Source organism: Lepidochelys olivacea, assembly GCF_965140295.1.
Source record: "Lepidochelys olivacea isolate rLepOli2 genome assembly, chromosome: 7".
Taxonomy (NCBI): Eukaryota; Metazoa; Chordata; order Testudines; family Cheloniidae; genus Lepidochelys; species Lepidochelys olivacea.
Window position 1 is genome coordinate 76,810,348 of NC_140417.1, and position 15,205 is coordinate 76,825,552.

A 15,205-nucleotide genomic window follows, 5' to 3' on the forward strand; every position below is an offset into this window, starting at 1 on the left:
ATAGGTTGAAAACCACTGTTCTATAGTAACAATAACCTTTTGCGGACCCCTTACACATAGTCTGCTGACACCCAGGAGTCCACGGACCACAGGTTGAACACCACTGTTCTAGGGCAAGTAACAGCTAATTATTTGAGTGTATAACAAAATATACACAACAACTGTATTTATTTACATGACACCACATTATTAAGTATTATTATATCTGTGAATACATTCCATCAACATGTTGTTGTAAAAACATCAAACAAGGATTAATCCAAAACCCACTCAAGACTCTCATTGACTTCAACAGGTTTTGGATCAGGCCCAAATATCGGTAGGGAAAGAGATTCAAAAGCACCTAAGGGATTTAGGAACACAAGTCCCATGGAACATCAATAGATCTTATGTTTCTAAATCCTACCCTTACGGAATGTTACAGAATGTGTTTTACTTGTGATTTATGCAATTAAAATTAAGAAAAACCAAAATATATCATACATGCCCTGTGTGCATACATTCTGTTCCATACCAGACATGCTTGGAAAGTGGTTATCAACCCTGAAGGTTTCATTATATCTAACTATGTCCATATACCATTATATCTCACTATATATAGTGACTGTGTTAATGATGCTATGCAGAACACAATGGCATTAAGAGAGACAAAAAGGCAACGCTGTGTGGTTGTTTCCCACCAGAAGACAACCATAAGCCTGGAGATTAAGCAAAGAAAGACTACCTAATATTTTAATTGTAAATACATACCAGAAATGGAAAGCACATTACAAGAGGGAGTCTAATATGACTAACACTGAACATTAGCACAGCAGTCAAGACCAAATCCATGCCAGTGGTACCTCCAGAACTAAAATCACAGGATACCTTCAGAATCACACGCCGGCGATAAACTCTTGTAGTGATTCTCTGTTCCTCATCTGAGCTCGACTCACTCTGAATCTCAATGTCACTGTCACTAAATTCCTGATAAAGGCAGTTTTAGTATATTTTAACAGCACATTTAAAAGACAAAACATTCTGAGCAGGAACACCCAGGAGAAAGAAAAGATTATCACAAATCTTAATTCATCCTATATGTACATGTATGTGGTGTCTGCAATCTTGCACATTAATTTATTGTGGGGTCTTTTTTGCTCTTTGCTGTGCTTTAGTTTGATAAATATTCCATCTATGAAGTATCTTAAATGCTTTTAAAGCTTTTTTTTTTAATACAGGACAAATAATGAGATCCTAAAATGCATTTGAACAAATGAATCTTAAGCATCTTACTTAAAATTATACTAACTTTTACAAAATATGGATGTGAGAAAAAACAAACAAACCACAAGTTACAACTTTTTGCAAAATTATGCTCAAGAATTAGCAGTTTGAACAAAACCAATGCTAGAAATCTTGGTCCATAATGTTCTGTAAGAGATCTTCCATTTCCTGCCCGAGGAAACAAAGCAGTTAATGGTTTCTGAACTATGAACATGACCAGTGCCCACTGATATCTTTCCACTGACTTCTGTGAGCACTGGGTAAAGCCCTAAACAGGAAATGGAATCTTAGAAATGGGAGGGGTAGGTAGAAAGGGATGAAACTGTACAGGATCCATGAGCGTAATAAGCTAGTTACCTCCTGAATGATTAAACAGTAAACACCAGTCAAGATTCATGGAAATAATACATCGGTATTTTTCATTTGTAGAATTTATTGAGTAAATGGCTTTCCCACTCAAAATTTATCTGATTTCAAATTGTATCAAATAATTCCAGGGCTAATTACAAACAGTCTGTATTTATTTAAAAAGACTAATGAAGTAATTAGAAAGATCAAATTGTGACATTGTCTTGGTACAGTAAAATGAGTATTCAGACCCCAATGCCTACTTGTGATCACAAAAATCTGAGCATGTGGCCATGTGCCGGTTCTTTGCATACACTGGGATGCGTACACTGCCTGTTCTCTGCATACACTCAAGTGTGCACTTCCACAAACCATGACATTTTTTTTTAGTGGCATACAGGTGGCTGTGGCAGTAAAATGAGTGCATATGCTACAGGCACAGTGCAGGGGTAGAGATCAGTCTGAAAACTTGGTCAGGTATCAGCCACATTTTTTATGAATCTAGAAATATGGTAATTATCTCTACAATTATTCAATACGACTCTAAAGTCAAGAGAGAAAAGGAACACCATTACTTATTAAAATGCTGCTAACTAAATATATTAAACCTCTCTTCCTTTTTGTCTATCCAGCCCAGCATGTCAAACAAAGAGTATTCTCAGAAATGATCTGGAAAGCAATGAAAGCAAGCATGAGAGAGAGAGAGATAAACAGAAAAGGAATATTCAAAGCAAAGAAATGCAAACAGCTGAACATCCAAGACAATGCAAACCTATCTGTAATGTGCCAACCACACTATTGCTGCTATCCAAATAAATAAATCAAATTAATTTAATTTAATTACGATAATAAAAAGTGATAGGAAACAAAAATGGATTCCCCAAAACCACAAAGATGTCGGAGAAAGAATGTCCCCTTTAATTAAGGGGTTAAAGTGTCTTCTTTTAGTTATGATGGAATTTTACCACCATTGCATTTGGAGCAGCCATGACACTGTTAGAGCACTCCAACAGGAATAATGTTTAACAGTTCTGAGCCTTTTTATTTAAGATAAAATTCATGTCAACCTGATGCTTGTGAAAGGTGCAGCCACAGCACCTATTCTTTGAACATGGTACAGCTGGGGCAGCGGCAGAAGAGAATTCCCTCACCATGCCAGTATGTCTCAAAACCATGTTTTGGAGGGTTCTCTGAAGAATCTTTGCCAGCTATAAAGGTGGGAGTTAATGAAACTGTAGCGATGGTTTCTGTAATGTGGAACCCGTTCACTAGGAACTAGGCCACCAACTCATTTCACACAGGCAAGCAAACAGTTACCCAACAGTCATGGTTTGATTTCCATCCATGAATACTCTGGGCCAAAATTTGAAACGGTGGCCTAATGATGAAAGACCATATCCCACTGCCAACTCCAGGCTCCTTCTTAATGTCCTTTTCCATCCTCAATGACAAATGTTTTGTGCAATAATTGAAATTGTGCAGTAATTTTTTCCTGAAGTCCATCTATTTTCTCACTCAGACTGTGATTTCTTTTTTCCTTTACAGATCACTTCTGAAGAATACCTCCCAGATATATTACAGTGGTAATCTCCCTGTCTTTTCAAGTGAGTGTATGTGATAGCTCACTTGGAACCCGATTGCTCAAGTAACTAACTACTGATTACAAATCATTCAGATCAAAGAAATTAGAAAAACCAGAAGAACCCATGCCTTCACTGATGTACCATAATAGTAAAGTCACTAGTCAATTCTAGCAAACTGTTTGGTAGTCTTACAGGCTTTCAGAGACTCACAAATCACATAGCTCTGCAGTATCCAGCTTATTCAAAGGTTGTGTCATTAAGGTGACTTACGTGTTATTTGGGGGAGGAAGAGAGAGAGAGAGAAATATCACCCTCTACTGGATGCTACAAGAGAAGTGCTGAAAGCAGTTTTGAAAATACGCACACATTTATTTTTCCCACATTACAGCATAGAATCTTCAAAAGTGAGAAGAGCCTGAGAATAAAAAGTGGCCAACTGCCTGTTTTCTGACACTTGGGTAACCACCTGGTGGACATGCAAATAGAATTAAGGGTTTTTACACTATTTTTGTTTAAAATTTTTAAAAAATAAGGAGAGACATTTGGGTCTAGTGTACTAAACCTGAATCTGGGAGTCAAGACTCCTGAATTCTGGTGCCTATTCTGCCAGTGATTCAATTTGTGGCCTTGATTAAGTCACTTATGCTGCCTACCTCAGTATTCCCATTTTTTTAAAATGAGGACAATACTACATTCATAAGTTCTGATGCGAAGTCCATTGAAGTAAGTAGAAATCACATCATTGATTCAACTAACTTTGGATCAGGTCTTTACCTTACAGGGGTGTTGAGAGAATTAATTAGTTAATGCCTGTAAAGGACTTTACAGCTTTAGATGTGTCAACAGACTAATAAATAAGAATGAAATACAACAGTACAGTACATAAATGTTAAGAATGATAATGTTACCAGGTATAAAGGGACACGGGGTAAAACAATTAGGGAGCACTTTAAAATGAACTAAATTACAACTAATTTACTGTATCATGTTATGAAAAAATTTAGTACATACTACAAATAAAAAAGTTACATTGCAAACAAATTCCAAGATATATTTACATGGATCACTTAATATTTATAATTCCTTAATCTATTGCCCTCAGTAAAATAGAGTCCCTGTATAGAGGACAAAGGGAGATAGAAGAAACTCCAACACCTCTGCCTTGAGATTTTTCTTAGCTATTTTATAGATCATTAGCTCCTTGGTGGCCTTATTGTTTATCCAAGGGCAACCTTCCAGCTGTCTGGCTTCACAGAACAGAACTGTCGTGCTGTAAACAATTATTTGAACAAACTTAATTAGGCTGCGGGAAGGAAATCAGCTGTTGAGAGTTGCACTAAAATTCCATCTTGAGCAGACAACTGGCTGGAAGGATGCTGTGGGTGGAACACCCAGAGGCCCAGTAAGTATTTAGGGACATGCAAAGTAGGGACATGCAATGTAAAACTGAAGGGGAGGCAGTAGACCACACCTATCACTAGATGAAAGAGCATGTCCTATCCTAGAGAAGTGCTTTGTACACTGGTAATTCTCTGTAGGCCTGTGCAGGACCACACAGCTTGGCCTTGTGCATTTGCAGCATGGATGAGTGTGTCAGGGGAACAAAGCACAAATACTAGGTTAAATTTCACTAGATAGATAAAGTATTTTCCAGAAAATGAATGTAGTGAAAAAACAGGCGGGGAAGATTTTCTGCCCTGCTCTGTTCGTTTTAATGGCACAAAGAACGGAAACCATCTGCATCTCTCTTGTAGGAACAGAACCATGGAAGCTAACTCCTGGCACCACCCTTGACACAGCTACCAGCACAGCAGGCATGTCAGAGGTGGGAAGGAGACATAGTCCATTGCAACTGTTGCTTCCTGATGCAGCTCAGAGCAGCCAAGGCGGCAAGGCTGGGAACCAGGCAGAGAATTAGGAAGCCATAATTGCTCCTTGATGCCCCAACACTATTTCACCTTGCCACTTATATGTCAAAACTCAGTGGTTGAACCATTAATTTCCATTAATGTAATTTAGTAAATTAATCATACCAAATTGGTGTTAAAAGGGAGAAAAATGAGTTAACAAAACAAATTTCACTATAAGTTTCCAAAACTTTGTGTCGATTAATGCGTATTCAACTAGAAGATTAATACTTGCAGGACATACCTTTTGTTCAGACGTTGCTGCTCCTGTCTCTTCCTGGATGTTTGCTCTTGGCTTGCTATCTTCAGGAGTTTTCCAGCTCATCTTCTTCATGCTGACAGGCACAGAGGTTTTAGGCTCTTCTACTGTTGGCTTGCTGGTCTCTTCTAAAGATTTCTGATACGCTGTTAATAATGTTTGCTCTTCAGTATGGACAGAACTTCGTGTTTTTGGTTTCAGAGTTTCCTTGTCACTCTGTTTTCCCACTTTGTTTATAGACTCTTGAACATAAGATTTAGTCTTTACTTCTGTTGTAGTTTCTGTGCGGCTTCCATTGGCTTCAACTTTCCCAGTTTCTCCTTTCAGGTATGAGGTAATAGAATCCCTACATTGGTCAGGGCTACAAAAGATAAAGAACAAACAATCACACAACGTTCAAACCGCTTTCAGAAATGCCAAACAATTAGCTTGCTGGTAAGATGCCTATATTCTCAGTTTGTACTTTTTAAAAAAAGAAGCTAAGATTTAAATTTAGTATGTGAACGTCAAGCTATTTAATATTCCTGTATTGGGTACAGTAGTTTCTGCCTGAGTGGTCTCACTTGCAAAGGCATTGAGAATTTATAGTTCCCATTGAACACTGAAAATCAGGCCACATGTTTTTATTCTAAGCCCTTTCCAGTTGGGGGGTGGAAGGGGAAGAGGAATAAATGAGGTCCACGTGGCCTTATGAATATATGAGATATATACTCACCTGACACTATTGGTTGATTGCTACTTACTACCCTGAAGTTTCTGCCTGAATTTGGCCGTATACCTCAATATATCACTTGTTTCAGAGTAACAGCCGTGTTAGTCTGTATTCGCAAAAGAAAAGGAGTACTTGTGGCACCTTAGAGACTAACCAATTTATTTGAGCATAAGCTTTCGTGAGCTGCAGCTCACTTCATCGGATGCATACTGTGGAAATTGCAGAAGACATTATATACACAGAGACCATGAAACAATACCTCCTCCCATCCCACTCTCCTGCTGGTAATAGCTTATCTAAAGTGATCACTCTCCTTACAATGTGTATGATAATCAAGTTGGGCCATTTCCAGCACAAATCCAGGTTTTCTCACCCTCCGCCCCCCTCCCCACACAAACTCACTCTCCTGCTGGTAATAGCCCATCCAAAGTGACCACTCTCTTTACAATGTGTATGATAACCAAGGTGGGCCATTTCCAGCACAAATCCAGGTTTTCTCACCCCCCACCCCACTCCAAAAACCACACACACAAACTCACTCTCCTGCTGGTAATAGCTTATCCAAAGTGACCACTCTCCTTACAATGTGTATGAAAATCAAGGTGGGCCATTTACCTGGATTTGTGCTGGAAATGGCCCACCTTGATTATCATACACATTGTAAGGAGAGTGATCACTTTAGATAAGCTATTACCAGCAGGAGAGTGGGATGGGAGGAGGTATTGTTTCATGGTCTCTGTGTATATAATGTCTTCTGCAGTTTCCACAGTATGCATCCGATGAAGTGAGCTGCAGCTCACGAAAGCTTATGCTCAAATAAATTGGTTAGTCTCTAAGGTGCCACAAGTACTCCTTTTCTTTTTTCAATATATCACTGATGCTCAAATAATTAGCTCTTTTCTGAGAAAACTACAAAGTTGGTAAATAAACTGTATCAAGTTGCTAATGGAACAGAATAAACATCCTGCTAACAAGACATAATTACACATTTAAGTATTCTGTCTGTAATTTATTTAATCAGGTACAGTATCTCCTGAACTAGGTATATTTCTCAATTAATCCAATTTATTTCTGGATAAATCATACCAATATTAGATCGTTCACATTGTAGTATTGAATTTCTTATCACTTAAATCCTGCATCCACTAAAGTCAATGGCAAAACTCCCAATGAATTCAATGAGAGAGGATCTAGCTCTTAATAAGTATCTCAAAATGTTTTAAGCCAGATCCTCAGGTGTGTAAATCGGTGGAGCTCTGCTGATTTATACCAGCTGTGGATTTTGCCCCTTAAATTGATATCACTCTTGAAAGGTGCAAATTAAGAACAAAGGATCCAGCCTAAATATCAAGTTGAGAGACTTGGTAGATACAATGGGCAACAGCTACAGTAGCTCCTTACACCTCACCACCACATATGAAATATCAGGCATGGGACTACAAAGTCTTTCAAGAAATAGACTATGAATGCCCTTGGTTCTGCAAAGCAATTCATCCTTGGAAAGAAGACAATCTCTTCTGCCCCATTTTTAAAAAGGTGTGGTTGGCTGATGTGACAGAAGTTATTTCATATAAGCATCCTATTTATAAGATTCATTACAATCCTGAACAATTTGGGATATGGCAAAAATTAACCCCTTACTTGTGGAAAAACAAAGATATACAAGCAAGAGGAACAGAGATTTAGGGAGTGGTGTGGGAATGGAAGTGGAGCAGTGCAGGACTCTGCTTTTATAAAGTGTTTATTTATTGTTTGTCCATAGTTCATATTTTGCTTCTGCATAAATCTGTTTAAATGATTTTAAATAAAAATACATTTACTTTTAAAAAATGGAAAAGAAATATCATCGACGACACTGGAAACACCTAGCTCTGAAACAGACACATTAACTACCAATCCTGATATATTATTTCAGAGACTCTTAAGGGTCAAATCTACTTATTACTGTTGTTATTAATTATTGTTATTATATTTATTTGTATTCTGGTAGTATCCACAATGTGGTAAGAGCTGTCCCTGTCCCAAAGAGCTCTCAGATTTCTTGTGAAGAATTGTTTAAAAAGGGATGCAGCATAGCTATGTTCCTATAAATTATGACAATGCAGCAAAGAAAATGACAAACGGGAAGTGAAGACTGGTTGAAGGGAGACTCCAAAAAGTGCACTTGTTGCATGATTGCCAGTGAGCTTTACACTTTTGTTCAGAAAATGAACTACAGATGATCATCTAAGTACTAGAGTAGTTCATGCACATGGTAGAATGAATACATTTTACTGGGATTGTATTCTGAAGTATATTATTGCAGGCTTGATTATTATTTGTGCTTGAGTCTCTCTGTATGGGAGTGGAAATGCCATGAATGTGGTGTTTTCTTCTACGGTATTTCTGCATAAATAGCAGGCGGGTTGCCCTCCCATTCCTCAAAATCTGCCTGTTTTTGGAGATCTGAAGCAGGTAGGAGACATCCGTGTAGAGGCTTCTTTCCTTTGTACAGCTACCCCAGGATACTAACACCGTTGGTCCTAGTTCCACATTATGGAGCGGAAAGCAGCACAACTTACTTCTGGCTTAATTGGGTTGTAGACGAGAACCCACAAGAGCAAGGCACAGACACCAATTCATTTGTGGATGTGGAAGGGAACACTGGGTAGGGGGCATGAATAAATAAACAATAAGCTAACCATACTTACAGTATGTCTACACTGGAGCTGGAAGTATAATTTCTAATGTGGGTAAACATTCCTTTGTTAGCTGTGATCAACCAGTGTGTTAAAATAGCAGTGCAGTGGGCTAACCAGACGAGTATGATCCTGTCTGAAACATAGGTACATACTAGGGCGGTTAACCTATCCTGTGTTACCATGCCTACTCGTGTTACCATGCCAAATGGACATTTTTAGCATGCTAGCTTGATCCGTGCTAGCACAAGTATGTCTACCCAAACTGGGAATTACACCTCCAACTCCAACATAGATCTAACCTCTGTTAATTACTTTTTTCAGTGTTGTTGTGACATAGACATAGCATTTAAAAGACAGTCTATTCTTAAACAGCATACTTTAGTGAATATTGATTTTTAACTTTTTATTTGCACTGTCATTTAAGCAACTAGTAAAATTCTTGCTTGCTGTGAGGATGCTTAAGCCTGTTATATGCCATCCTTTAAGACACCTATTATATTTTACAAATTATTTAAATGTTGGCTTTAGATATTTAGTTGTCAGAAATGGTTTTTTAAGTTATTCTAATTCTAAACCTGTCAGTGGGAGAGAAGCATAGTTGCAAGATATTTATTAAGGGCTTGATCAGTTGAACTAAATGACTTTTGGAGTGTTTCCACTGGCTTTAATGGGCTTTGGATCAGACCTTTATAGAAAACGTAATCTACATCTAACAGAAGATAAAGCATAATTATCTGACCCAAATGATGATAGGTATTTAAAATTATATATATTTTCTTGGACCTTGTTGATAGTGTTCCAGACTTGTGTGAGAAATGCACATACATTAAAACCAAGCTATGAACTTGACTAGCTTCAGAAGGCTTTTTTTAGAAATCTAACATCTGGAGGTGAAAATAAAATTGAAAATGATTTATTTGGAGACAAATATCTATATTCCAGATCCTTACCTATCATCTAGCCGATCTAGTAGTTCACCACTTATTCTGCGCCCAGGTGTTGGTGGTTCAATGTGGACACTTGATGCCTCACTCTGCCAACCTGTAATTGAAGACATTTCCTGTTCTGCTTGCTGAACATCTTTAAGAATAGACCACACTTTTTCTTCCGTCATCTCCTCAGACTCAACTCCTTCTTCAAGATGAATGTCCTCAAACAGAGATTTAAGCTTTTCTTCTGTCATCTCCTCATCAGTACCAGACTTTTCTCTCTCATGCTGTTCAGTTCTCACTCCTGTTTGACTAGTCTCTTCACTCTGTATTTGTTTTGAGTACTTAGCATCTTTTGATATCCCACCATAACTACCAAGATACCGAGGATAATCATTCAGGTCCACTTCCTCCAAATGGCTCTGGCCTACAGACATATCTTTAGGTGTTCTTTCTTTAGGTACTGAGAAATCAGGTTTGTTGTCTTCCAGTGAAGTGTCTTCTTCAATCACCACTGGAGGTCCTGATGCTGTACCGTCTATATTTCCCTGTGAAGTCACTAACACATCACTCAGTCTACTAGGAGTTCTAAGGGGTGACTCTATACTAGAGATATCACTAAAGAAATCATCTTGATGGAAAGGGGTGGGTGGCACGAAGCGCAACCCAGTGGGAGTTTCCAGTTCCACTTGAATGGTGGGATAACCTAAGGAAGACAGTACATTTGGACTGACTGCAATGAAGTATGGAGCAATACATAAGTAAACATGTAAAATGATTGATGAATTATAGAAAATATGAAAATATTAAAATGAGATGATGTAGCCATTTAAGTGTGAATGTAAATTTGACAGATTTATTGGTTTACCCTAAATGGATGCAACACAAATTAGAGTAGCTAAAATGGCTAGTTGCTAAAATGGTGGCAGCTACTGCTTTTGCTTCTTCAGAAATCAACACTCTGTAAAGGTTCTAATGAATGGTTTCGCAGCCACTTTAACATTTTTATAGCTACAGCACACTGACTCATGAGCAAACAAATGGAATCAATATGGATAGAGTTGGTGGTCCTTTATATCTAACATGGTATTTTGTGGCCAAATTATGTAACTCTCACTCTCTTTGTTTTGGTTCATGCAAACTTAATGAATATAATCTAAAGGAAGAATCTGCTCATAATGCTGGACAGCCAGGTTGTGTTGTGTGTTGTGTGTGTGTGGGTAGGGGTATTTTTGTTGTTGTTGCAGATATCTATGTCTAAAACAGGTCCACATTTTTAATATCCTAGTTTTAAAAATTACACAATACTTACAATACTGTGCACTAGTATACTCCAATTTAATCACTGAGCCACAAGAATATAATTGTTAAGGAACAAAGAATAGAAATGAATCTCAGTGTGGCTAAGAAAGAAGAGTAGATCTTAAAATACAGCAGAATAAAATCTAAAAAAAAAAGGTGTCAGGAAAAGGATTACAGATCACAAACACAACAGGGGAAGAATCTATATAAAAATTTCTGGTACAGTAAAGTTATATAGATGAGAGGATTGTAGTGAGTAAGGAGATCTTGGTGATCTTGGAGACTGAGGAGATCTTGGTGACATGGGTACAATCAGAAACACTGATCAAATAAAGAGAGAAAAGAAAAGATAAGTAATGAAGACATGGGAAAATCATTCTCAAGGATTAGACTGAATACACACAAATGAATGACAATGAAATGTAAATTTACACTCCAGTAAACAAATATTAGGCTGAATATCCTAGGAAAGGAAGACATGTTTGGGGGTTAAGTTCACATTGTGGTGCCTGTTGAGGGAGGTGTAGCAACAGGATTTTTTCTGTATCAGCTGAGAGAAAGGTAAAGAGCGGTCTGGTCTTGGTGAGGAAAGGAAATTTGAGGAAGGTGAGGAGAAGAGAAGAGGAGAGACAGAAAGTAACTGTGGAGAAGCACATTTTCTTTATAAAAACACTGCTGCTACGATTAAAAGGCACAAGCAACATTTCAAGAGGAACTTTCTTAAAATGTAAACAGAAAATTATTCCTGCAATGCAATGATTCAATGAACAAAGCTGCTGCTTAATAATGGAGCACATTAAACTTATATAGTCTAATGATCAGAAAATCCCAGTGTAATGCAGGAAGAAGATTAAGACCAATACACATTTGAAGAAAATATATACAAAAGAGGATGTTTTGTACATAAGACTTGAATTGTATATAAGATTTTAAGATTGACAGGGTTTTAAATCAGAGATTAGGTGACCAGTGCCACCAGTGTATCTTAAAGGTAATTTCAAAAAAGAAATAGCAGTAATTAGTGGCTCCACAGGACAAATACAAAGTATACGTTTGCTTATTGCTATTCTGTTGTATAATCAGAACACCATTTGTCCTGCAATTCTTGACTTACAATATCTGGCTCAAAATTAACCCAAATTACTCTATAATTATCTTGTATAGTTGTAGGGTGAAAACTATTACAAGTTTCCACTTATGTAAAATTGATATTTTCTCATGAAAAAATTTTATATTGCCATTTTATATATGGAAAATGAAGGTTTAATTTCTGAAAGTCCTCAAGTATAAATTATGAATAAATTCATTTTTCTCAAAGCTGCATATCAGTAAATTGCAAATTATTTTAGTGTACATGCCATTACTAACCACTCATTTATTTTTAGGAGAAGATTTCCTAATGCCTAATTTATGGAGATAAGACTGACAGATACCTTTTCTCCTGGTAGTGTGGGGGGGACAGTATACCACCATCTACATTACAAATAATTTTTAATGCATGAGCAACTGTCTAAGTGTATGATTTTTCATTTGACAACTGAAATTGAAAAACACTGAAGTGCCTGATCAATCTACATTGAAATTAGTGGGAACAACTTTTTTCATGTGTATATTTTCAGGATTGGACCCTTACCTTTTGAGACACAAGCTGACATAAAATGAAAGTTGAAAATACTATACAAATGTGTATTAGAGTTTTGCATTTCATATTGCATTTATGAACTTTTAAAAAACAAAGCAATTCTAAGTACCATAATTGTGATTTTAAAGAGAGAAAAAAAAACTTTAAAATGAAAAGAAATTAATTAGTCCTTCACAATTTACTGTCTTTTGAGAAAAGGTCTGTTTATAATATTTTTCTGTATTATTGGACATATTACTGAAATAAATATGTGCACATAATTCAATTACCATCAACGGGATCATGAAAAACGTTATTTTCATCTGCAAAACTTCTGGTGCCTGAAATGTTTCCATAATCAAATATTGGTCCTTCCAACAGGGTCACAATATCTATTCGGTTAATTTTTGTCAATACAGAGGTTAAGGCATCAGCTGGAAAATATAATAAGAAACATCAGAAAAAAAAGCTATGTAATTGTTTACCTCAGTCTCAATTGTACTGGATTAATTAAAAGATGCTGAGACATATGTTTCACCTTAGTGCTTTTGTTTGGTTCTGGAAAGTTATATTTATTAGCTTGTCTAAAATCATTCTGTGGCATATTTATATGAGGCATACAATGTCTAGTATGATTCTCTTTCACAAGGTAATTACATTGTTTTTGATCATCATTAGAAGCAACATGACTGAGACCAGAGGGTTCCTAAAGAATATATTTCCTCACTATAAGAACAAAATATCCTTCCACTAAGGATGCCATGGTAGACTTTGGAACAACAGGTGACTGAACATAGGGCTAATGATCAATAAATGGGATGTGTGGTTTTGCTGTAGCCACGTCAGTACCATTGTATTAGAGAGACAGGATGGGTGAGGTAATCATATCCTTTATTTAGACCAACTTCTGTTGGTGAGAGAGACAAGCTTTTGGAAGAACTCTGGGTAGCTTGAAAGCTTGTCTCTTTCACCAACAGAAGTTGGTCCAATAAAAGATATTATCTCACCCACCCCATCTCTCTAATAAATGTGATGGTATTTAGATGTAGAGAAATCTTGTTGGGCAGATGGTATTTCTGCAAATGACCCTAAGGGATGGATCCCTTTCACATTCATCCTTACATTTCAGATTTTTATTTCTGTTAAATTATTAGATATGCCCCCTAAAGATCTAGGGACAGAAAGGGTCCTCTCCCTCTCCCAGGCAGAGAAGGATCTGAACAAAGTGAAATCAGTGCAGCTCAGCTGAAACAGGGATGGGTCTGGTGGGGAAGTCCATACAGTGCATCTGCATCTTTTGCAGGGGACTAGGGGTGATGATAGAGCATGGCTGGTGGAATCACAACTCTCCAGACTCACTGGCCAAACCCATACATCGTGCGGGAGGGGGAGGGCTCAGCATGTATAATGGCTGCAATAATGGCAACAGGGTGGTTCAGCATCCACTCTGCAACCTCTTACAGGGGATTCTGTCCTGCTGACACATGCAGCCCACCCCAGGGTACAGGCTGAGTACTTATAAACAGTACACATTTGTCAGCGGTTTTAGTGACAAAACTAGTGAAAAAGGACAGTTGAAAACTTGAAGAAAAATTATCCTCAATTATCCTCATTCCTTTACATATGCCTGGAGAATAACAGGCATTCAGAAGACGGATCAGGCCAGTGACACATATTGGAGCTGATCGGGAGAGCTAGGACGGAGATTTAACTGAGCTAAACTAGGAATGTATGAGTTGGAAGATGGTAGAGGACACGACTGTCCTACTATGAAGGCCAAGAAGTGAAGGTTTACCCTCTCTCTTCTCTTCCAGTATGCAATGATTCAAATGAAGCAACTACATAAATAGATACGGTAATTACCAAGTGAATACATATTGTAATTTCTTTAACCCTGGTAAAAATAGCTAGAGCAGGAAATGTTATTTCATGAGTGCTACTTAGAAAAGCTTTATGACGTTTTCATATTCATGTCCAAATAATAAAGATGATGGGAACTACACTATTTAGAATATGGCAACATATGAAGTTGTGTATAATTTATAACCAACAATAACTGCTCTGAACTTACTTGTAGCATTTTTCCCATCTCTGGTAACCCATTTTTTTAATAACATGAAACTCTGAGCAATCAGAGAATTTGGGTTTTCTACACGGATTTGATTAATTTCATCCACAGAAAAATTCAGTTCTCTTGCCAGTTCTATAAAGCAAGAAAAAATATACCATTATCATCATGTGAGTCTTATCTTGCCAATTCTGTAAAAGTAACAGCTTTATTCGGTCACACAGATGAATTAATGTAAAAAAAATCTGAAACATAGTTTATAATTAATTTATGAGATAATTACAACCAGGGGTATTAAAATTTCACAGAAAGACATCATGCCATATCTTGTAATCATATCCCTGGTAGGTATTATCATACCTGTATCAAGTACACACACTGCTGTAAGGTAAAAATTGTGAACAAAATCTCTGCAGAGGTTACCTCATTGCTGTTGATTTTTAAAATCTTGTATCCTATATATGCTTGATATCCAGATTATTACATATCTCTCTTCATCTACACTATAATCACTGATACAGGGTGACACAGT

At 37.2% G+C, this 15,205-nt stretch overlaps 1 protein-coding gene across 2 annotated transcripts in view; it reads right to left on the reverse strand.

Moving 5' to 3' along the window:
• Positions 1-15,205, reverse strand: part of ANK3 (ankyrin 3) — a 455,299-nt gene that overhangs the window by 16,866 nt on the left and 423,228 nt on the right. The window contains exons 38-42 of one of the 2 annotated variants that reach the window (XM_084635421.1): positions 14,677-14,808; positions 12,896-13,039; positions 9,704-10,388; positions 5,346-5,721; positions 868-966 (exon numbers count right to left, since the gene is read on the reverse strand). In XM_084635421.1, the coding sequence (XP_084491547.1) occupies positions 868-966; positions 5,346-5,721; positions 9,704-10,388; positions 12,896-13,039; positions 14,677-14,808 (1,436 nt within the window). The remainder of the gene's footprint in view (positions 1-867; positions 967-5,345; positions 5,722-9,703; positions 10,389-12,895; positions 13,040-14,676; positions 14,809-15,205) is intronic. The other variant, XM_084635422.1, reaches the window with a different exon arrangement.